Source organism: Equus przewalskii, chromosome 18 (assembly GCF_037783145.1).
Source record: "Equus przewalskii isolate Varuska chromosome 18, EquPr2, whole genome shotgun sequence".
NCBI classification, from domain to species: domain Eukaryota; kingdom Metazoa; phylum Chordata; class Mammalia; order Perissodactyla; family Equidae; genus Equus; species Equus przewalskii.
Window position 1 is genome coordinate 13633735 of NC_091848.1, and position 24149 is coordinate 13657883.

A 24149-nucleotide genomic window follows, 5' to 3' on the forward strand; every position below is an offset into this window, starting at 1 on the left:
TGCCAGAGGAGAAAGGCAAGGGAGCCCCCAGGGCAGAGACAGGGTGGAGGGGGTGCGAGGAGGAGCTAGAGTAGCAAGTGGAGGATCTCCAGCCTGGGAGGGCAGGGGATAACATCTATCTCACCTGCTGTCATCAGAGCGCCTGCCATCAGCTGGCACATCAACACAATCATCAGAAAAAGGGTCCTTTTTATTCACCTGGAATCACATTCAAACTGCATGAATTCAGGTCATCTTTCTTAGTAAACTAAACTCTAAGGAGGAGGCAGATGATCCTTAGCCTTCTCACACAGATAAAGATAGAGAACCAGGGCCAGCCCCAGTAGCCTAGTGGTTAAGTTAGGTGCGCTCTGCTTTGGCAGCCTGGGTTCAGCTCCTGGGTGTGGACCTACACCACTCGTCTGTCAGTCGCTGTGCTGTGGCAGCAGCTCATATTTAAAAAAAAAAAAAAGAGGAAGATTGGCAACAGACGTTAGCTCAGTGCAAATCTTTCTGAGCAAAATAAATAAATAAAACAGAACTGAACCAAACTCAGGTGGTTAACAGAAGAGTATGAGCAAGGAGAAGTCCCTGGTTTGGTGGCTTGAATATTTATCTTCATGTATAACTTTAGGAGATACCTAATAATAATAATACATAGTATTAGACAGCATATACTTGCATAATACAATATATAATATACTTACATAATACAAGTATAATGCTATGTATTATTACTATTAACTCCTCATAACAAACCTATAAGGTAGGCACTATTGTATCCATTATTCAGATGAGGAAGCTGGGAGGTCAGTAACTTGCTAGAGATTCCAAAGCAAAGACAAGAATTAAATCATGCAGTCTGGCTCTGGAGTCTGTGCATTTAACCCCCACATGTTATCACCTCTCAATCCAAAAGCTGGTAGGCAAAATAAGAAGGCAAATGTCATCTAAGAGACGCTTCCGGGTGTTGGCACTCAGTGGCGTATCAGAGAGACACGGACCTAACTCAGAGGAAGATCCTAAAGAGAAGCTGGACACCAAGCCAGTCAGGACAGAGCACCAACGAAACCATCAGGACCAAGGCAGCACGTGCCAGCCTCCAAAGACAAGCAGGAAGGGAAGGCAAAGCCTGCCCCCAGCTGAAAGGTTATTCTATTCCTCCCCTGGGACAGGAGTCAATGGTGGCCATACTCTGCCATGGACACAGCTTAACCTGAAGGGACAAAGGCCCACCAACCTGAAGCAAAGTTCTCTACCCATGAGACTTGACAAGTGCAAAATCCAGGCAGTAACAGAGCAAACGCAGCTACCCTGACAGTCTCTTCCAGTCCAATGGCTTCAAAGAGTGTAGCTTTCCTTGAGCAAAACATGTTGCTTGCCCCACCTTTCAGTGCTCAAAGAGAAAAAGTGAACGGGACCTAAAGGATGGGGTACTAGAAACAAGTCAGAGAGGCGGGTATGCCAGCAGAATCCTCTCAGCAGGACTTTTAGGGAATGGCACTGGCCAATCCAGCATCCTGGCTTTTTTTCTTTCAAGAGCGAGATAGCATCATTCTTTTCTTGCTGAACAGGCATTAGGAAATCTAAACTTTTCCTTGGCCAGTACCTGGCATTCTAGGTAGAATGGCGATACCCTAGGAATCCACGCTAAATGGAAGACTGGAGAGAGAGGCGGCCCAGGAGAGGCACTTTGTAATTCATTAAACTTACAAATGGCCTTAAACGTGTTTTTTAAAGAAAGCATTTTCGAGAATGGGGAAAGAGGTGTAAGAGGAAGAAAGACTAAATGGGAAGGAAGCAAAAACTTGAGAGGAGACAAGGACTTGGAAGTGATAAGCAGATGAACAAAAAGCTCAAAACAGTCATAGCTAGGAGGAAGGAAAACGGAGGATCCTGTCTTAATTAGTATATATCGACAAATTCAAGGCAAGTCCACAAACGCTCTGACCCTCGTTGTAGACGTAAAGCGCTCCACTTCCAGAACTCGGGCTTGTATCGGACAGCCGGACAGATACGTCTGTATATCAGGCTCCTTGAATCCTTGAGTGTTATAAACGGCAGAGAAAGGGATGCACACTAAAAAATAAATAAGTAAATAAAGTTATCGCAAGAAAACAATGATATTGCAAGAATACATGATATTAGCATAACTTGCTTTTCACGGGCATCTCTTTCTAAGAATCGTTAACATGCTACAATGAGGAAACAGATAATGAAATGGTCTCAGCACAGCGTTAGGACAACAGCAAGGAAGATCAACCATTAGCAGGTTATTTCAGATCTTGCTCTGCCAGGAAACCCCGATAAACTCTCTCCTCCGCGCTCAGACCATCAGTCATACCTTCCTGTATCTTGGGATCGCCAGGAAACACTTCGCAATCCACCTCCTCCCCCTCAAAGTGGAGCTCCCGCGTGTCCAGATTTTCTATCAAATTACTCATGTCGGCAGCGATTTTCCGCAGTGCCGAGGTATTTAGTCTCGGCTCATTCTTCAGTGACATGTTGGCTTTGGATGGGGTAAAAGCCAAGAGCCTGGGAAAGGAGAAAAGGGTCACAAGGACTTATTATTTTGGTTCCATAAAACCCTATCCTACAATTTGAAATCGGGCTTAGACATAGCATATGGAAACAAGTCAACCAGCTCTGTGTGAGCCCCAGTTATTGCAAACAACCTTTTCATTTATTTTCCTGTTTAACATTTAAATGATTCCTAGCTTGTAAATTAAATTGGAGACAGGTACTTAATCGTAAACAAGGAAGAAAAAACCCACCTCATTGAATAAATGCCAACATACCTCTCATCCAATTTTATTAATTTGGATAAGTGAGGAGAGTCTCAAGGGAGATTGGTTTGGGAGTGGTTATTCAGAGAAAAGGAATTGATTCTTAACTCTAACAAATACATGGAAAGAAAGAATATAATGAAATAACTAACTTTAAATATTTTAACTAAAAAATTTAGGGCATTTTACAATAATTTCAATATGCAGATTTAAAAATATTTTAATGATAGCATAATCTTTCTACATTCCCTCCATAGGTGACATCCCAAGCAAAGTGTATATGATTCTTTTGAGACGTGAAGTTTTGCCATAACTTTATGTTAGTTATAATGATATACGTGTCTTGAAAGGAAATTGATTAGTATACCTATTCCAAAAGATACCACAGGTGCCAGAGTTATACTTCTCTCCTTTTTTAAGAAAACCGATTCTATTTCATTCTGACATTTAATAACACAGGTCGTTGCACATCAGTACCCAGGGAAGAAGAGTTCATATAGATTTTATTTTTCATTTAAAATACCGAGATTTAAGCCTTGAGCGCTGTCATCAGAGTTGGATGAAAAATCTGTAGTGCCTGAAATAATCTGTTATAACTAAGCCCTAGAACAGGGGCATTTTTATACCAGTAACCCCCCTACACGTTCACTTATTACTGCAAATCACAAGCATTTACTGAGCATCCACCATTCAATCCTTGTGAAAGGCAATGAGTGAATATGTAAAGATGAAAAAGGCTGGTCCCAGTGATTAAGGAGCGCCTGATGTGGGTGAGGAAAATTAGCTACCTAGCTCCAAGTTCATCTCTGGCCTCCTCCAAAGTCTTGGCCTTCCTAAGAAGGGCATGTGCTGAGTGGAAGACGCGTAGCCGTGTGGAACGCTAAGAGAGCCTGAGGCAAACCTGGGCAGCCCTTACTGTAACTCAACAAGTCTCTAAAAGCCACACTACTGAGTCTGATAGAGAAAGATCTTGTTTGGAAATTCAAAGATGGGGGTAGACAAGGGTGGTCCTGGTTTGGCTAGAGATATATAATTAACATAACTAAGTTTGCTGTGAACTATGTAATCAGTCGTGCTCTTTCTCCATGTTGGCTGTAAGGAAGCTTGAAGCCAAATTTGTGGCCCGCTATTAGCAAAATATAAGACTATACTTGCCTACACCACTTCCCTTCAATTTTCTCTCTCGATTCTAATTTATATTCTAATAAGAGTTAACACGCACTGACTGCTTAGCATGTACCCAGCCTGGTGATAATCCTTTATACACGGTATCACATTTATCATCAATAATAAATCTATGAAGGCTTGTTATTTCTACTTTGAAGATGACGAAGGTTTGTCATCCCCTCTTTATGGATAAAGAAACTGAGGCACGGAGAGATTAGGTACTTTGACCAATACTTGGGACAATCAGCCAAGGTCACATAGGTAGTAAGTGGTGGAGACGGGATTTGAACCTAGGTCTCTCTAACTCAAAAGCCGATGTTCTCAACCCTGGTTTTATCTGGCTGTTGATTTTTATTTTTTTTTTATTTTTTTTATTTTTTTTAATTTTTTTCCTTTGTCTCCCCAAAGGTACATAGTTGTATATTCTTCGTTGTGGGTTCCTCTAGTTGTGGTATGTGGGACGCTGCCTCAGCGTGGTTTGATGAGCAGTGTCAAGTCCGCGCCCAGGATTCGAACCAACGAAACACTGGGCCGCCTGCAGCGGAGCGCGTGAACTTAACCACTCGGCCACGGGGCCAGCCCCTGGCTGTTGATTTTTTATAGATATGTAAGTGCCTCTGGAATAGATGAAAGTTTTTAATATAAACAAGTGCCCTGAGGAGCTGACTCAAGTGGAAAGAATCAGAAGTGAATTCTTTTTGCAGCTCAGCACCACAGGATGAAGCCATTTAAACTCTCAGGGCCTTAGTTTCCTTCTCCATAAATTAAGGAGGTTGAAATATTTCATCTCTAGGGTCCCTTTAACACAAAAACCCTACTGTATATAAAGACGCTTATAAGACAATTAATTTAATTCTTCTCCTATCCCAAGAAATTAACCCAAGTAGTTTTTTTATATGAATATGAGAAACAGGTGCAGAATGTTTTCTAAACTGGATAATTTAATCAAGGTCTATTCAGCCACCATTGAGGGCCCATCTGTTGCCTCTAGTCACAATTAAAATATTTATTTCCTTCCCTCTCAATTCAACAAACACTTATTAGATGCCAACCATGAGCCAGGTTTTGCTTTATTTAAAACATAAAGTAATGAAAAACTTAGAGGAAATGAGACAAGGAAAAACAAGTAAGAAATCACATCATATCATGGCTACCTGTGAATTTGTAAAGCCTTTAGGTATTTTCTATTGATTAAACAGGCTTATGGTTAACTTTGCCAACTTTCTTAGCATAGCAAAGATTAACAAGGGTTACTCCAAATGACTTTCCTTTGGACAGAGTGTTAATGTTAAAAAATGCATGGTAAATTTAAGATCTACAGAGCCCAGGGTAATTTACACACCATAAGAAAACTGGAATAAATAGTACCGAGTTACTGGATCAAGCTAAAATAAATATCTTATTTCAGATAGAGAGAAAAGCAGCATATAAACTTGCGAAAAACCTAAGGAAGAATGAGAAAAAAAACCAGAAAGGAATCCTCTTATTTATCCTCAAGTGTTTACCATGTGCTAAGCACAATTTTAGCACAGTTGTGTTATTTTATACTCACAATGATCCTATCTGGTATTTGCGATTATTCTGAAAGATTTTAGTTAAGCAACTAAAAGTCCAACTCAAGTAAAAGTTAAGTCCAAGGTCACTCAACCTGGGTCAATGTTGAGTTTATAAAGCAGATTTGTCTGGTTCTGAAATCTCACGAACTTAGTTATAGAGGTTCATAATTATTGATTTTATTTTATGGGCTTGAATGTCTATAAATTTATCTTTTATATGAAGTTTCAGTTCCGTAACAATAAAAGATGTTCTCTACTTTAATCAGCAAACCTCAGAAGGGATCCTACTAGCCCCACAGCCATTGCAATTACGAAACCAATGTATCTGACAGCCTCCTGAATTTCTTCTTAGCCTTTTATTTTTATGGTTCACAATATTTTACAAGATCATGTGGAATTTCAGTGGACACAAAGGGCTTGAAGATTTGTTGGTGATTTTGTGAAGACTTTGCTATTTAATAACAGAAAATGAACCAAATGATTTGTCCATCACTGCCTTCACTTATGTCCGTGGTTGCTTTGTGATGACAGTTCACCCAACAATCATATTCCTGGTTTCATTCTTGAATAGTAAGCTGTAACGCCACCTACACTTCTATGTCGTCAAATCTTCTTTTATTAACTCATGTTTTCTTTCATCTAAAATCATCTATATTGGTGGGTGAGCAGCTGCCACAGCTACAGCCCATCTTAACCAGCAACGGCATAAGGCCTTCAGTGTTTACACTTGAGATAACGTAATTGATTTTGTTACCTCCTTGTATAATTACACTGCAAGATCATTATCTCTCTTGGTACCAAGTAGAGATGGTGCCCATGGAGCGATAACAGCAACTGTGTTTTATTTCTGTTTGCATCTGTATCCGGGAAGCAAATAGTGCTTTTTTTCTCTCTGATAATGAATACTAGAATTAAAAATCTTTGCAGGGAATATTTACCTCCAGTAATTCAGTGATGAGATCAAAGAAATTAAGAGTTTTCTTCTGATCTTAATTTTCAACACGATTAAGAAGTAGAACATCAAAGGGAGCAGATAGTTTCCTTTCCAGATAAACATTTATCAACTATAACTATTAGTATTAAAATAAATATTAACTTAGCTAATATTTGCTGAATATGTACTATACACCAGGCACGTACAAGATTAATTGCACCATCTCACTGAATCCTCACAACAAGCTCAGGAGCTGCGGCCCATTGTTACCCCCATTTTTAAGATGAGAAGCTTAGCAAGGGTGGGCAACTTGCCCAGGGCCACATCGCTGGGAAACGATGGAGCTGGACCCGCCCCTGCCTGATCTGACTTCAAAGTCCAGCTACTTAACCAGACAGAGGTGGGACTAGGGGTGGCAGGAGGGATGGACACTGGAAGACTTGTACTCCTGACGTTACACACTCTTAGAACAAAACAATTCACAAAGGAACAATAACAACGAAAGCTCAACATTCATTCCGTGAAGATAACCGTGATTTACTCCTTGCTTCCTTTCTAACAACAGGCAAAATTCCCCCATGTTTTTTCAGTACGTTATTTGTGCTTACCAAGAGAAATAAATGCAATGAATTTCTGAACAAAAATCATATCATAATGTATGAATGTGAAATGAATTATAATTAGATCATTTAAAACTAAACAGTCACAGGGATTTCTTGTTTTCCCATTTTTCTTTATGGTGAAATTAATTGGCGGATCGACACTACATAACCTCCCAGAACACATTACACAGCAATGATTTGTACAGAACTGACTTGATACTTCCTGAAACGCAAAAATCATCAATGTGGATTCAAGTACTAAATTCAATCTCTAGTGACACAGTAAGCCTTGGATAAATATGTTTTGAGTTTAACTGACTTTGAATAAAGTAAACGATATTATCATATTTTACATTCCAGACTATATATTTTGAGAAAATAACATATCAAAAAACTAACTCTTGATGGTTACATGGATCTTCGAATTTTTTAAAAGGAACATCAGTTGCCCAAATGTCAATGGAGGGCTTATTATGAGCCTAGGACAGATAATTAAATGTCAGTGGTGCGGGGGACAGGTCTGATGACCTAGGTTCATTTTATCCTTATCACTGTAACCTGGCAACTAACAGCCTCCAGGGTTTCAGCATCTCCTCTATAAATGGAAACAGTACCACCTACACTTCCTACCTTAGGAAGCTGTGCCAGGCCAGTGTGACAATGCACATACATCTACAGATGAAGGGAATCTAGGTCACTGATACTATCTTTAAATCTATTAGAAGAGTACCCATAAAAAAATAATCTTAGGAGAGTTTCTTTCATCTCAGCACTTTTGGGGCTGACAGGCTAGGAAATTCCCTACCTCTCATCTCTTATTTAGCTCCCCAAACTAACACACCACGAGCAGCTGCCTTCGTGGCTGGGCTACTCTAAGAATGGGGCTCTCCCATTCAACCAGTCTGAATCCTGGACTCAACTACAGCAGCTGTGGAGAAACCAGTAAGCCTTCCCCGGCAAAACCAATCACCAAAGGCATTAACCAGTCAGACCCACTGAATGCCCTTCCTTTTCCTTGCACGTCTGCCTGGCCTCAGCGCCTCCTCTCCCCAGCTGGTTACACACTACTCTCTTTACACCCTCATAGCACTGTGCACTTGTGTCCACTGCAGTGGCTCCTGTTCCCTTTTGGGTCCAGTCCCCTTTGTGACTTTGATAAAACCTATGAATTCCCAGCCCCCGGAAAAAATAAACAGATGCTCATGCCAAGTATTTTGCACATATTTTCATAGGTTCATGGACGTCTGTTCAAGACCCTTAGGCTAAGAAGCCCTGTCCACGGAGCTGCAATCATACGCTGATGTGCTGACGTGTCCATCTTCCCACTCCTGAGGGCAGGAGGCAGGGAGATGAGAGCCGTGACTGTTCACCACCGACAGCTTGCTGAGCACCTGCTCAATAAATATTTGTTAATTAAATGACTGATTCAGTGAGCTGTCTACAGAGAAACCTGACTGCTCCAGGTTATCTGGTGAATGCCACAAGGAGACATCACTTCCCTCACATACCACAGATACGCTCAGATGTCAAGGCCTTCCGACTGAAAGGACCCCTGAGAGGAGTATACCATGCAAGAAATAGATAGGCTGCTGAAGTCATAGCAACTAAGACAGCAACCTGGTCGCGAAGCTTCCTGTGTGGTCTTCTCTCTGAGGTGTCAAGATTGGAGACGACAGTGCTCAATAAGCTGGACTCCCTCTGTCTACAGAACAGGAATTGGAAACCATGTTCTCTCTCTTTCCCCTAGCTAAAAGCAAAAACAAATCCACAATTACATGAAGTAACTTTTAGCATGAAAATCACTTTGTGGTTCTCATGGTTTTCCCTGAATCCTTTGACCTCCTTGCATCGCCTCAGTTCTCTGCCGTGAGTTTTCTTAGTCACTTCCTTCGACATGGCCTAGGGTTAAATGTTAACCTCTTTGTAGTAGTACCAGCTTCTTCTAGTTCATCTCAGTCGTATCTTTGAATTCAACAGATGTTTTATTTCTGAGGCAAACACGAGTGCTACGGGAAATTGATATCTACTGCAAATACAGGTGGATAGGAAAATATTACCTGTCATTTACTGAGTGCCGTCTCTGGGCCAAGCACTCAAGGCACATTACATGTATCACTTCTAATCCTCACAACAATCTCATTGAGAATCAAGGATGTGGAGTCACAGCAGCTGACCCAGCCTGTGCAGTGGTCAGTGGTGGGGCTGGTCCCAGTGCAGGGGACACCCTGATGGCTCCGTCCCACCTGCCTCCCTTGGCCTCTGCACTGGCTCAGTGGAGATTCCCGTCACCTCCACTCTCACCTCTTCTCCAAACGCCACCAGCCATCCTGGCTTCCTCCTGGCTGAGGGCAGGGCTTCAGTACACCCGCCATGGTCTAGCCTGGCAGGAGCTAACACGGCTCCAGCACCTTGGCTCCACCCATCTCTGGCCAGACCCACAGAAGCAGTGGCTCATCCTGAGCCTTCTGAAGTCAGAGAAAATGCTGCCCCAGGGGCTGGAACCTGGCTTCCTCAGGAGTTATGTGTGTGTGTGTGTGGGGGGGGGGGGGCAGGGGGCATGAGGAAGCAAGCTGTACCGCCTGTGAGAATAGGGTGTGGAGGAGCTGGGAGATGCACGCCTCTCCCTCTCCTCCTCACCTGACTGTGCTGAGCATGGTGTACCACTAAGCCAATCAGGAAGCTGTCCTATGTGACCAAGCAGCTGGCTGATATCTGGGAAGCCGCAGCTAGCCAGGTAACGCACCCCCTCGTATGCTTCCCTGCCTCTCTTCTCTTCTCCCGTCTCTTTCGCTGCCCCCAGTAAAGACTACCTTACGTCAGGCTCTAGGATCCAGGAAACTTGGGCTAGGATCACGCTGGAACCAGCATGAAACTCTGAAGCATCCTGCCTCCTGCAGAAATCCACTCTGTGCTCAAGTTAACAGTAACAATAAAAAGAAAACTTGCATAGTGCTTTCTGAGTGCCAGGCAGTGATCCAGGTGCTTTGCATGCATTAACTGAACCTGCCCTCACAACAGCCCTGCAAGAGGATCCTGTTCTCATCCCCCTTTTTATACACAAGGAAACTGAGGACACAGACAGGTTAAGTGACTTGCTCAAGGTCACACAGCAACCTGATGGGAGTCAACTGCCTGCACAGTTTGCTCCTGGGTTTTTGCCTTGACTAAGCTGGACAAAGTCACTTGAGGACTCAGTTTCCTCATCTAAAAACTGAAATTCATAAGCAGTGGTCTGTATTTAGGACTTTTCAACAGACACACTACTATAAGAAAAGCTCCTCTTTCAGCATTGGAGAAAACAACATATTCTAAGTGACCCCAAACAGGAGAGAAAAACTTACCCCAAATGCCAAGGGTATGTAGATGAGGATTCTGAGCCAACATGTAAGTCAGCTTTGCCCCTGCCTCTGTGAATGACGATGTGCACACGAATATTTGTATTTGAAGACAGGGGACGGCCTCTCTTGATTCCAAAGTTTGTTAATAAGTTTATTAGGTGTGATGAGTGAGAGACTTTGTACAACCACTGGATTGACTTAAATCAATAAAGATCCCAAAGGGAAAATGCTTCTTTATAAAAAGAAGGGTAATTAACGTTGCTAAAAACTGTGGGAAGACTTCTAAAAACAACATCCTTCGATGTTAAATGAATACTCACTTTTTTTATGGCCAAGAATAGAACAGCACGCGGTTGTGATGGGTCTCTGAGTGAGGGAGCTAACTGCACGTGAATTTATAGGAACAGTTTATTCTGCTGACAAACGATGCTAAGTAAAGTGATATAAACATTTTTCTCACTACAGGAGACTTAGCCCACCAACGATTGAGTGGGTGAACAGTATATGAACAAAACACATATTTTTTCCATGATAGAGTTAATCTCTATTACAATGACTTTAGGAGGGGCCAGCCCTGTGGCAGAGTGGTTAAGTTTGTGTGCTCCACTTCAGTAGCCCAGGGTTTGTGGGTCCAGATCCCAGGTGCAGACCTACACACCACTCATCAAGCCATGCTGTGGCGGGACCCCACATAGAAGAACTAGAATGACCCACAACTAGGACTGGGATTTTGGGGAGAAAAAAAAGGGGGAGATTGGTAACAGATGTTAGCTCTGTGCCAATCTTCCTCATACACACACAAAAAAGCATAAATGAAAAAATGACTCCAGGAAGAATTTTGTTTCACTGGCTCAGAATATTAAATAAAGATTTTTTTATTGAATATAATGTTGCTTTTTGATAAGAACACATGTTGATCAAGAAGCTATTAATTCAAGGGTTTTAATATAATCACTTCTACTATGGTTGCCTCTTTTTCTTAAAACAGATCTTTGCGTCTACGGTGGCAGCCCCATTTAGCTAGAAGAACTTACGTGCCCTCATACAGACTTTGTTTATCATTAAAATTCTTTCCAGCTGTCTAAAATTCTACGATTCTTTTTTTTTTTTTCACTTCCCTCCAAAGGATTGGGCAAAGAGCCTCTGTTAGTGTGAGTTTAGGCAGCATGGAGAGTGTTTTCAAGGATAATCCATGAATTTCACCTATGAGAAGAATGAAGCTGGCAAACGCACTTGGATAAACTCCTCCAGACGTTCTCCTGTGCTAATGAGCTCTCAGATTTTCTCATGACTCCTGGCAAACAGAGCAAAGCCTTATCCATTTATATACCCACAAAAAATGTTTTTGAGGCAGCAGAGTATCATGGAGGGTATGTGATTTTGAGCCAAAAAGTTTGAATTCTGTCTCTCCTTATGCTGAAACAAGTTACTTATAGCTCTTTAAGTCTCAAATTCCTAATGTATAAAGTGGAGATAATACTATTCAAGTAAGGAATTGTAAGAATTAAATGATATAAAGTGAGTGGCTAACAACTTGGTCTATAGTGGATGCTGAAGTAATGTTAGTTGCTCCCACACCCTCAGCTATTCTAGGAGCTACTAGACCTCTCCCCAAAGTCCATATAGCTATACAAGAGCTCGGTTCCCTCCTGAATACAGGGATTAGCAGCCTGAGTTGTATCCTGGGGATGTTCTGGAGTTGCCCACTATAAAAAACACTGCTACAAACATCTAGAAACAACATGGATTCAACTAACGTAGATGCCCCTTTCCCACTAGAGACACAGAATTGCTGAATAAATTGTAATCGCTTTTGAAAAGACTCAGTCAAGGATAAAAGCAGAGGCAGCAGCAACAAAAACAATAATGAAGGAAAGTCTCCAGTTTCCAAGAATGATGAACCAAATTAAAGGTAGGTGAGTTTACTGGCACTGAAGCTGAAGGGGCTCCGAGGGTTTTGATCTTGGATAAAGGACCTGTGATTACTTTTCTGTGGCCATGTGATTGTTAGGAGACATGATCCCAGGACTGTGGGGGGCAGGGGCCTAGAATTGAGACTCCTACAAAAACCCTAAAGCCTCAAAGAGCTACACTCTCTGTTTAAAAGAGATTAGAAGAAGTCTATCCAGCAGCCCTGAAAAGCAACTGCGTGGAATTGTGGTAACTACAAAATGAGAAACTTTATATAAAAATTATCCGGATGACAACATCCGGCTTTCAGTAATGGAGGTTTAACTCCTATTAGATCAGCCATCCCATAGAAATGACTATAAATTCTGGACAAAATATAAAAAATAACTGCCTGTAGGGGCCGGCCTGGTGGCGCAGCGGTTAAGTGCACACGTTCCACTTCTCGGTGGCCCAGGGTTCGCCGGTTCGGGTCCCAGGTGCGGACATGGCACCACTTGGCATGCCATGCTGTGGTAGGCGTCCCACATATAAAGTAGAGGAAGATGGGCACAGATGTTAGTTCAAGGCCAGTCTTCCTCAGCAAAAAAGAGGAGGACCGGCAGTAGTTAGCTCAGGGCTAATCTTCCTCAAATAAATAAATAAATAAATAATTTCCAATGAAAATAAACATTTTAAAAAAAATACCTGCCTGTAGAACAACTGAAAGGAAGCAGAAACTGGAAGGGAATCAACATTTGGACGAAAGGAATGGCACTGTTTTTGTCTATGGGCAGGCTCAATCAGATAGAAAATCCATCACCTTACTGGCTTGAAGAAACAGAGAACAGGTTTCATGGCAATCACAACAGCTGAAAAGTGAAGTGTGAAATCCTGGAAAGGAGAAAGCTACACACGGGGAGCACCAAATTCTGCAGAGTCTGACCCTTGAACCATGCAGGCATGGGGCATGCTCCAAAGCAACTCAGACGGTACTAAAACGACTTCAGCAGAGATTTCCGCTGCTGCCCACCACAGGAAATACAGAGTCTGGAGTAGGAGTCCACCCTAATTAACTGCCTACTCATAAAAATAAAAACAAAAACAAACAGCAAAACTCTTGAAAGGAACATAACTGAATCCAGAATCTCTGCCATATATGTTACGATGTCACATAAAATTATTAGACATAGAAGAAACAGAAAAATGTGATCTGTTCTGAAGAGAAAATGCTTCAGGGTCTCAATGGAGAGCCACCCTGCAACACTGAAATTAGCTGAGAAGGACAAGGATTTTAAAGCAATTATTATAACATGCTCAAGGATGTGAAGGAAAATATGTTTCTGATGAATGAAAATCTCAGTAGAAAAAAAGAAAAATTCACAGGATGGGCTTAACATCAAAAAGACAATGACAGAAAGAGTCAGTGAACTTGAAGACAGATCAATAGAAATGATCCAATCTGAAGAACAGACAAAGGGGAAGAAAGATTTCTAAAAATTGAACAGAGTCTTAGTGACCTATACAATAATATCAAAAGATCTCACATTCATGTGAGTCCCAGAAGAACAGGCTAGTGAGAAAATGAGGCAGAAAAAAATATTTGAGGAAATAATGGCAAAAAAATTTATCTAATTTACTGAAATAAATTTACAGATTGAAGAAGTCTGGTGAATCCCAAGCTGGAATAAATACAAAGAAAATCACACCTAGACACAGTAAAGTCAAGCTGCTCAAGTATAAAGAAAGAAAATCTTAAAAGCAGCCAGAGAAAAATGACTTATTACATTCAGGAGAACCATAGTAATGACCATTACACTCTCATGAGAAACAAACAAAGGCCATAAAATAGTGAAACAACATCCACAAGCTCAATAAATATGGAACTGAATAAATGATTATGTTCCTTTCCCCAAACTAATCTACTAATTCAAATTCCAAAGAATTTCTCACAAAACTTGACAATATGATCCTAAAATTCATAACAGAAAAGAACTAAGAACAAGCAGATAAGACTTGTCCAACCAGATATCAAGAATTATTAGAGGGGCCGGCCCCGTGGCCAAGTGGTTAAGTTTGTGTGCTCCGCTTCGGCGGCTCTGGGTTTCACTGGTTTGGGTCCTGGGCGTGGACCTAGTACCACTCATCAAGCCATGCTGAGGCGGCGTCCCACATAGCAGAACTAGAAGGACCCACAACTAGAATACAATATGTATGGGGGACTTTGGGGAGAAGAAGAAGAAGAAAAAGGAATTATCATAATGTTGGAGAAATTAAAACAGTACAGTATTGGCACAGAAACAGACAGACAAGTAGAACCAAATAGAGACCCCAAAACAAACCTATGCATGTATGGGTTCTTCGTGTATGACAAAAGTGGCGTGAAAAAAATTTAGTGAAGAAAGAATGAACTCTTCAACAAACAATGCTGGGACTGCTGGAAATTCATGAAGAAATATACAACCAAATTAGTTCTCTAGCCACAGTTCCCATAGGAATAATTTCCATGTGGATTAAAGTCCTAAGTATGAATAACAAAAATTTAAACCTTTACAATAAAATATAGAAATACGTCTTTATGACCTCAAGGTCAGGAAGGAATCTTAACAAAACATAAAAAGCACGAACCATAAAGGGAAAGCTAATAAATTCAACAACACTAAAATTTAAAACTTCTCTTAGGCAAATAGCAAAATTAAATGACAAGCCCAGATGTGAAGAAGACACACATAGAATACATAAAGAACTCCTAAACTAAATACATAAGAAAAAGATCTAAAACTCAAGAGAAAATAGGTCAGGGGTATATATATATAGGCAATTCACAAAAGACAAACTCTAAATTCCCAGTAAACCTTTACCATGCTTAACCTTTCCACTAATCAGGGAAGTCATATTAAAACAACAAAAATATTTTTTCAAATCCATCGGATTGGTAACATTTTTGCAAGTCTGAAATGAAATGTATCAGTGAAGTAATGAAATTCTCTTAGTAGAAGTGTGGGTCGAAATAATCTTTTTTTTTGAGGAGGATTAGCCCTGAGCTAACTGCTGTTAATCCTCCTCTTTTCTCTGAGGAAGACTGGCCCTGAGCTAACATCCGTGCCTATCTTCCTCTACTTTATATGTGGGATGCCTACCACAGCATGGCGTGCCAAGCGGTGCCATGTCCGCACCTGGGATCCGAACCAGCGACCCCAGGCCACCAAAGCAGAACGTGCGCACTTAACTGCTGCGCCACCAGGCCGGCCCCCCGAAATAATCTTTTGGTATGCAATTTAATAGTATCTAATAAACTCGAAGATGGTGTAACCTACTGCCCATCAATTCTTCCTCTAAGCTTATTCACAGAGACACTCATCCGTGGGGGTATAAGAGAACAGATATACGAATGGGCACTGAAGCACTGTTCACAGTAAAGGAAACTGGACAACCAAAACGTCTATTTATCAGAGAATGGATAAATGAATTATGCTTTCAATGAAATATTATACAGCAGAAAAAATAAGTGAATCAGAACTACATGTATCAACACGAATAAATCTCAACACAAACTTTAGTGAAAAAAAGCCAGCTTTTGTTTAGAATTAAAAAAAAGAACAATCCTGTATGTTGCCTATTAACATAAACATACACAGAAGTATAATACACAAAGCAATCAAAGAAATAATATACAACAACGTCAGAAGAGTGGTTACCTTTAGGCAAAGAGGGTGGGAAAGAATGCAATTAAGAAGGGATACAAAGAGGACAACATACCAGTAACATCTTCTTTCTCTCTTATTTGGAATCAGAAGGATACAAGTCTAAATGATAAAATTTGTTCAATCTAGATGCTATAGGTACATAGGGTTTTTAAAAATTTCCTAAATATTCATCTCTATTTTTAAAATATTTCATTTAAAACAAATAATAATAAAAAAAAACTCTTACCAAATATAAATGACATTTTAGTAATGTCCTTAAATCCAATCCTGGTTAATGACCTTTGCATTCCTTGCAAACCAATAAAATTCACTATTCTTTCTAAATTCAGCAGATCCTGGTGACCCCCAATGGGGCAATATGCGAGGTCCTTCGAAGTGTCTTGCCCCCCACTGTCCCTCACCCACCCTTGGAAAAGCATATGTATTTGCAGACTCCAACCGATTCCCCTTGCAGTCAACAGTTGGCCTACACAAATGATGACTATGCTTGAGGATTAGTTCAACATCCAGTAAAAAGATGAAGTTAAATGGGGTCATACAGGAACTGAAAGTAAATCTGGCCTCTTGAGGTGAATAAATTAACTCTCCAAGTAGGGCCATGATGCTCCATGGCTCTTCTTTACAAAGTGGGGGTTTCCACTATGAATGGTAGTGATGCTCAGGTAAGAGAAAAACAGTCATCAAAACCGAAGTTATATTTGCTTTTGCCTTCCTGGAGGAGCTATTAAAATTGCTTCATTTAAACTTTTAAAACGAGAAAGCCCTAATGTAGCCGTTTGAAAATTTCCCCTCCTTAGCACCAGGTAATCTAACTCTTCAAATCAGAAAGTCCCTTTCTGTATTCTAAGAGTCCAAGCATTTAAAATATAATGAAACATTTCACAAATTCCTCAAAAAATATGGAAGTACAGATAAAAAGAAATATTCTTAAAATTATAACCAATACATAGCATTTTACTTCTAACACATTCTCCTATACTTGATCTTATTGGATCTTCAGAACACTCTATAAAGGAGGTATTATTGTCGTCTCCACTGCAGAGGTGAGTAAACTGAGGCTCAAAGAGGAGAGGAGAGGGGCCCTGGGCCGGGTCATTCAGGTATAGTGTGCAGTGGGGCCAGGGTTCAAACCCGAATCCTAGTGAAATGAAGAACAGCATATATTTCAGACTGAAAACAGATATGCAGCCTCCTAACTTGGGAAACACCAGAGCCACTGGCCCAACCACCACCTGATTCTAGTTGAGAAGCCGCGTAAGTGGAGTCGAATGGCTACCTGAGTTTGAATTTCCATTCCACCACTTACTAGCTGTGTAAACCTGGTCAAGTAACTTAACCTTTATGTGCCTCAATTTCCCAATCTATAAAATGGGGAGAGTAATAACGCCTACCTTACTGGCTTGTTGTGAGGATTACATTAGCTGACACACAAAATGCTGAAAATAATACCTGGCCCAAAGTAAGTGCCATGTACATGTTAGCTGCTATTACTATAAACTGGCCTTCTTACTTTTAGAAAGGAAAACAAGGTAAATAATGAAGCTGACAAGTTTCTCAAGACTGTAAGAAATAATACTTGTGAGACCACTGCCCTATTTAAATTCTACTAGCAGTAGCAGTTTTCAGTAAGCCATTTGGAAAAACAGTGAGTATTTTGGGATTTCCTTAAGCAAAATAAGTACAAATCTCCCTCTCTTTCAATAACTTTCTTAGATTTCTTCCTTCATAGATTTGTTCCTTTCACACTTCTTGATTTAAGACTCAGTTTCCCCCTAGATCTATTATTATAATATTTATAATGCTCACAAAAGTATTTATATTATGAACTTACCATCCCTCTATTACATAGTTTTACTTGTAAAGTATTTATAGGAAATTCTTACCAACCTTATAATATATCACAGTACTATTTATATATACATCCTAGTACACAGAAAATGACAACCAACCATCACATATTATTTCAAGATTTCATACTGATTAGTTCACTCTTTCATCATCATGATCAATAGAGTCACTTCTACACAGGTAAGTAGAAGGATACCTGTTAAGATGCTTTCCTTGGCTCAAAAACCTAAAAAGTTGGCTCTCTGGAGTCTCCCTGCCCCCTGCCACCTACACATACACACACACACCCCCACACCCACACACACAGCTAGACCACACCCAAGTCCACTATTCAAGGCACTTTCCAATGTGGCCTCAAAATGCCTTTACAGCCCAACCTCCTACTCAAGCTATACTCATTCACTACTGTCTGGTCAAGCTGGTCCGAGGGATGGAGCCTGAGTTTGACCAGGCCTCTGGATCCAGCTGCCAATTCACAGGAAATACAGAGGATGGGGGACACGTTGAACAGCACCATGATGATGCCATCAGCAAAGCCCAGGCCTGGGTTCTTCAACAGAAAAATTAGAAGGAAACGAAAAGCATACAAGGGAACCTGTAGATTAAGAGCGGCTCAAAATACATCTCAAACGAGAAAATGATAAAACAGGCAAGATTAAACGCTAGTGTCTAGGGATGAGCACTCAGGTGATAAAACTATGAAGAAACACAAGGACAGCAATTGCTTTGGGGATCAGAGGGTTGGCACTCAGATGGGGCATGTGGGACCAGCTTCTGGAGTGGCTGCACAGGTCTGCTTCTTTACCTGAGTAGCAGTTCCATGAGAGTTCAATTTATAATTATGCGCCAAGGTGTACAGTTGGCCCTGGTCCTTCCCCAACCCATGCTCCTTCTCCTGTCACTTTAAATACCCCCACCTCCACTTCTCGGCCTGAGGACAACTTCCACACCCCCTCTCACTAAACCTTTCCTGGCTCTCCCCCACCCATCTCCCAAAGGCACAGGTAACATCTCCCTTGACTAAGCTTCACGCCACTTGGTTTCTAAGTCTTTAGTGGCACTCATATCTCAGAGCTTTGCGGGCATGCCTCATGTCCTCTGTCATATTATAAACTCTGGGGGACAGGAAGCTGGGTCATCCCCACAGATGTACATAGTAAGCATTCAAAACTCTTTGCTGGGTAAAAAAAATACTAGTCAATCAAAAATTAGATGAGAACTTTGAATCCACTGGGTTTGAATCCACCTTGTCACCAGATCCCCACCTTCAACCCCCAATCCATCCTTACTCACTCCTTTGGCTTATCTGCAACCAATGTACAGACCTTGAGTGGCCACCTGGGTTAAGAACAGGGCCTCTTAATCCTGGCTCTGCCATTTATCAGTCTTGCAACTAGTAACCTCTTGCTTTACTTGCAGTACTCTGGGCCTTTCTGAGCCTCAGTATTCTCATCTGTAGAATAAGGCTAATCATATCTAATATGATGGGAGAATACTACATATAAAGTACTTAACCTAGTACCTGATGTAAAGAACTCAATACATAGTAGTATAAATACCACTGTTACTATGAGTATCATTAACAGGAAAGGCCCATAATCAAACATTGATACTCTAGCCAAGTGAAGTGAAAAAGTAAAACCTGGTAACAGACATGTTTGCTAAAAGCCAACAAATTGTGGAAAGTAAAAAACTCAGTGCATTTGTCATTCCTTTGGTCTCCATCATACAAATCCAACTTTTTTTGCTAAAGTGAAGTTATCTCTTGGCGACTCTTTCACTCTTACTGAGCTATGAGCTCCTTGGGGACCCAGGTGACAATGCATTGAACTTGTGTCCAGACTCTCAATCCCCTTCCATGGCTAGCATCGCCATGTGATCACAGTCCACTCTCTCCTCTGAGCCAGGATACAGCCTCCTAATTCTTCTAACCTCTGCACGTCGTTAAGCTCCATGCCATCCCTGAGAGAAATCAAGTCTGGTCTCTCTCCCATCTTTAGCATTTGCTGGGAAGAAATGAATTGAATGAAGAAAGTGAATTACACCATCAATGGGCACTATTTTCCTCTGTGTGTATTTAAGTGTGTGAGTGTGTGATGTGTGTGTGTGTGTGTGTGTGTGTGTGTGTGTGTGTATCTGAGAAGAAACAGAAGCTAACGCAATCCAATCCATTTAACCCATCTGGCACATGTATTTGGTGGCAGACACTGGGTAAGAATTGAGGATACAATCTTTAGACTGATGAAACCGATAGATGCAAACCTGGTCAGTAACATCTATTACACCTGATGGTCTCAGTATTCATTTGGCCCAACCCCCTTCAATGCGCTGAGAAGACAGAAGCCCTGGCTCACACAGAGAAAGCAGGGACAAGACTAGAACTCAGGCCACTTTTGTCACTGCATGCTCACACAAGTCTGTTTCAGGGGCAGATTCTTTCTGGATAATGCAGCATTGAACCCCATCCAAATTGGGTAAGAAGGACGACCAGACAGGCAGGATAAACCGCTTTTGTCTCAGCTGCAGCCAGACTCTGCTCAGCAGGTGTGGACGGGCTGCCAGCCTCACTGGGAAAAAACTAGTTTGGTCCTTGTTCAAGACGCCACCGCTCCCATGAAAGTCGTCAAGAACAGAGCTGTTCTAGTGACACCTGTTCTGGTCACTAGAACTGTTCTAGTGACACCTGACTCTGCAACATCCCTGAGCATCAGAAGCCCACGGATTACATCAATGCTAACAAGACATGGCAAACGGCAAGACAGGCTGCCAAACCCAGCGAACTGGAGAGAGGCAGCATGTGCCAGCCAGACTGGCAAGACATCTCGCTTTCCAGTCCTGCTGTTGGTGGGGTTTCTCCAGCAGTTCAGCAGTCATTCACTCAGCAGGTATTTATTGAGCAACCACAACGTGCTGAGTACCACACAGGGTGCTGGGAATACAAAATATTTACTGTGATAAGAGGGGCTTTGGGGAAAGAACTGTCTCATTATTCCTCATCTTACCCTATGTATTTGCCTCATTCTGCACCAAGACCCCCGAAGACAGCCCCTTCTCCCACCTCCCCTATCTCCCACCTGCGCTTCTTTCCAACCCTCCTCTCATAGCCCCATTAATCAACTCCCTTATCAACCTCTCCTGCTTGCTTGGATTTTTCCTATTAGCATTTAAAACATTCTCAAGCATCTCAATTACATGTATGTTCCCCTCTATCTATCACTTCTTTCTCACTGTGACTTCATAGTCAAGATTTTGAAGGTATTGTACTTCCTGCTCAGCTGGACTGAACCAAACATGCCCCATGCTCTCTGACCTCTCGGCCTTCCAACAGGCTTCTCCTCTGCAGCTTTGCCTTCCTCCAATTTCCTTCTCTGCCTGATTAACTCCTATCATTCATTCGGACTTGTCTCAGGTACCACCTCCTCCAGGAAGCCTCCCCTGACCTCCCAGCTGGTTTAGATGCCTCTCCTCAGTGCTTTAACTACATCTAGATGAGTCCATGGAGAACAGTCTTTTCTACAGCCTCTGTCTGCTCTAGAAGACTCTGAGTTCCCTGAAGGGAGAGTTCATCTCTAGATCCTGTCTGTTGTGTCTACTGGGCTCTCAGTGACTGTGGACCAAACAAGGAAAGATTGAATATGAATAAGACTTAGAACAGCTCACAGTATTGGCAAAACAGAGAACAACAGTTATAGTGCTTTCCAGATTCCAAAGCATTTTTCACATATACATCTTATTTGATTTTCCTAATAATCCTCAGGGTAAACAGTATTATTTTTAGCCGTCTTTTCAGCTAAAGCAGCAATGATTCAAAATGAATAAGAACCTAACCGGAGTCATACTGTGTAAGTGGCAGGTCTGAGGCTCAAATTATGACCCCTGAACTTCACATTCTCTGCTGTCTACATTCCCTATAAACTACTGCCTTCATATTCAGATGTACACAATAGTCTATAAACTCTCCTCATCAAAACCTGACACCTGGAAACTAGTCGGCTTGCCTCGTGCCTAACCAAACTACTTATTAAAGAGAACATAAATGGATTGTTTAATTTTAGCAAAAGAAGTAAATCTAGAAAAGGAGACAATACAACCAGAAAAATAGACACATCACTTCTACCGTCCTTTGGTGGGATGGATGAACATAAATGATTAGTGGCATCACATCCTCCCCCAAAACCTGGAAAAAATCTTAAATTTAGGGCTTATGATGAAATGGCTACAGATCTGCCCTGTGACTTACTCATTATGAAAACCAGGAAGTCATCACACTATGGGGTAGAACAGAGCGAAGGCAACATGTGTCCAAGAAGCTTTGATAGCCGGCAACTACTGCATCTCCGACAAGCTGTGAAGTCTCCCTCATCCCCTTCCAGGCCTCATGCCCTGTGCATCCAGCTGAGAGCACACGATCCACAACTCTAACTCCTCTCCTGCTGAAAATCTCTACTCGCTTGTCCCATTGTCCTTCTGTTGCAGTCATCTAGAAAAACCCAATCCTGGGCCAATCCAACTACCTGCCTTCTTGGCCCCTCCCCAAAGTTTCTAAACATGGGTGCAGAAAAAGCATTCAGCTGCATGGACTAGTGTTTACAGACTCCGACCTCACCTGAGCCTATCCAGCTATCTCATTCCCTTTTCAAGGCCAACTTTTTAAGCTATGTATTTGCTCCTTAGGTTTCATCACTCCTCCCTCATTCTTCAACCCACTGCAACTGGCCTCCACCTCTACACTCCACCAGGTTTCACCAAGTTCATAACCTCCTGCATACTATGCAGTCCAGAGGACTCCTCCCCATTCTTATCTCACCTAACCTTTCTGTTACATAGCCCTAACTTCATTCTCCTTAAGAGTCTCTTGGCTTCATGTTCCTACACCCTCCTAGTTGGCATCCTCCCTCTCTGGCCACTGAGATGGAATCTTTTTTGAGGCTGTTCTTCTTCTGTTCAACATTTATATGCTAGTATTCTTCAGGGTCCTAGAATCATTCTTTCCCACTCGACCCAACTCTCACTCATTTTAATGGTTACAGTACATGCTGGTGTTTCCTTTCCTTGATGTTTCTATGGTTCCCAGGTGATATCCACCATTGAGTCCATTCCTTTCCACTTGGTCTCTGTCTCCCCTGGATGACTGGGGACTCCCTGACGGCAGAGGCCATCTCTGTATTCCCGGTCACTCATGTCTACCAGGCTCTCAGTAACTGTCTCCAGTCTTGTTCTTTTTCCTATGCTTGAGATCAATATATCCAACTGCCTATGAACTTCCCCATCAGGTGAACTTAATATGCTCAAAAAAGAATTCATCATCTTCCAAATCCCAAAACATTTTCTCTTCCTTTGTTTCCTTCCTGAATGAATTGGAAACATCATCTGCCCAGCTGCATAAACCAAATCCTGGAACTCATCCTTGCAATTCTCTTTCCCTAACTCTCCCTATCCAATCAACTAAGTCCTGCCAAACCCTACAAGTCTCTTCAGTCTGACCACTATATTTTATCTCCATAACCATGGCAGGTTTTAGGAAGTGAAAAATGGTGCAGTGCAGCTGGGCACAGGGTACAGGGCAGGTGATGTTAAGGCATTTAGATTTTATACCAAAGCCTCCACCCACCACATCCCATTCCCTGATTTTGATGCTGGAGGTCTGGAGCTAAAAAGCATTCAATAACAATAAGTTGGGACTGCCCCAAAGAGGATTTTGTAGGATAAGTAACATCACTCTCAATTGGTTATTTTTTTTTTTTATTACCCGGCTGAACAATGGTGCTCTTTCACAAATAAAAAAAGATACTGGGCTAAACAGAAAACTGGCTCTGCTCTTCTTATAAAGTTACTGCAGTGCACAATGATTTCCAGATGAATTTCAGCTGTGTAAACTAACACCCTAATGGGACCATCAGAGTTCAGTTCTGTCACATTTGAGACACAATGCAATATTTAAGGTAAACAGGCTAAACTGGATGTGTGTGGATGGAGAGGTTTAGGGGGAAGGAAGGAGGGAGGAGTAATGAGAAACAGACCAGGCTCAGTGAGACATGCGCATAGTTGACAGATTATTGATTCATCCTTAAAACAGCACTCATGAAAACTTAATAAAAAGCCACAATGTAATCAGGAAGTGCTTTAAGTTGGGAGCTTCTGAGAATTCACTGTTAAGGCAGCTATATCTGCCCAAACTGTAAGTAGTAGTAAAATTCATTAAAGGAATGGTAATATGGAGGGGTTTGGACAGACAGAGTTGAAAGAGAAAAGAAAAACTTACTGGCAAAAATCTGTCAAGACAATTCTATAAATGTACTAAAAACCTTTGAATTGTACACCTTAAATGAGTGAATTTTATGGTTT

At 41.6% G+C, this 24149-nt stretch overlaps 1 protein-coding gene across 5 annotated transcripts in view; it reads right to left on the reverse strand.

Annotated features, from left to right (window-relative positions):
* The window catches only part of PLD1 (phospholipase D1), a 201844-nt gene that overhangs the window by 122683 nt on the left and 55012 nt on the right, over positions 1–24149 (reverse strand). For all 5 annotated transcript variants that reach the window (XM_008512881.2, XM_008512879.2, XM_070583129.1 and 2 more), the window contains exons 2-3: positions 2324–2514; positions 1931–2058 (exon numbers count right to left, since the gene is read on the reverse strand). In XM_008512881.2, coding sequence (XP_008511103.1) covers positions 1931–2058; positions 2324–2483 — 288 coding nt within the window. In that variant the 5' untranslated portion in view covers positions 2484–2514. The remainder of the gene's footprint in view (positions 1–1930; positions 2059–2323; positions 2515–24149) is intronic.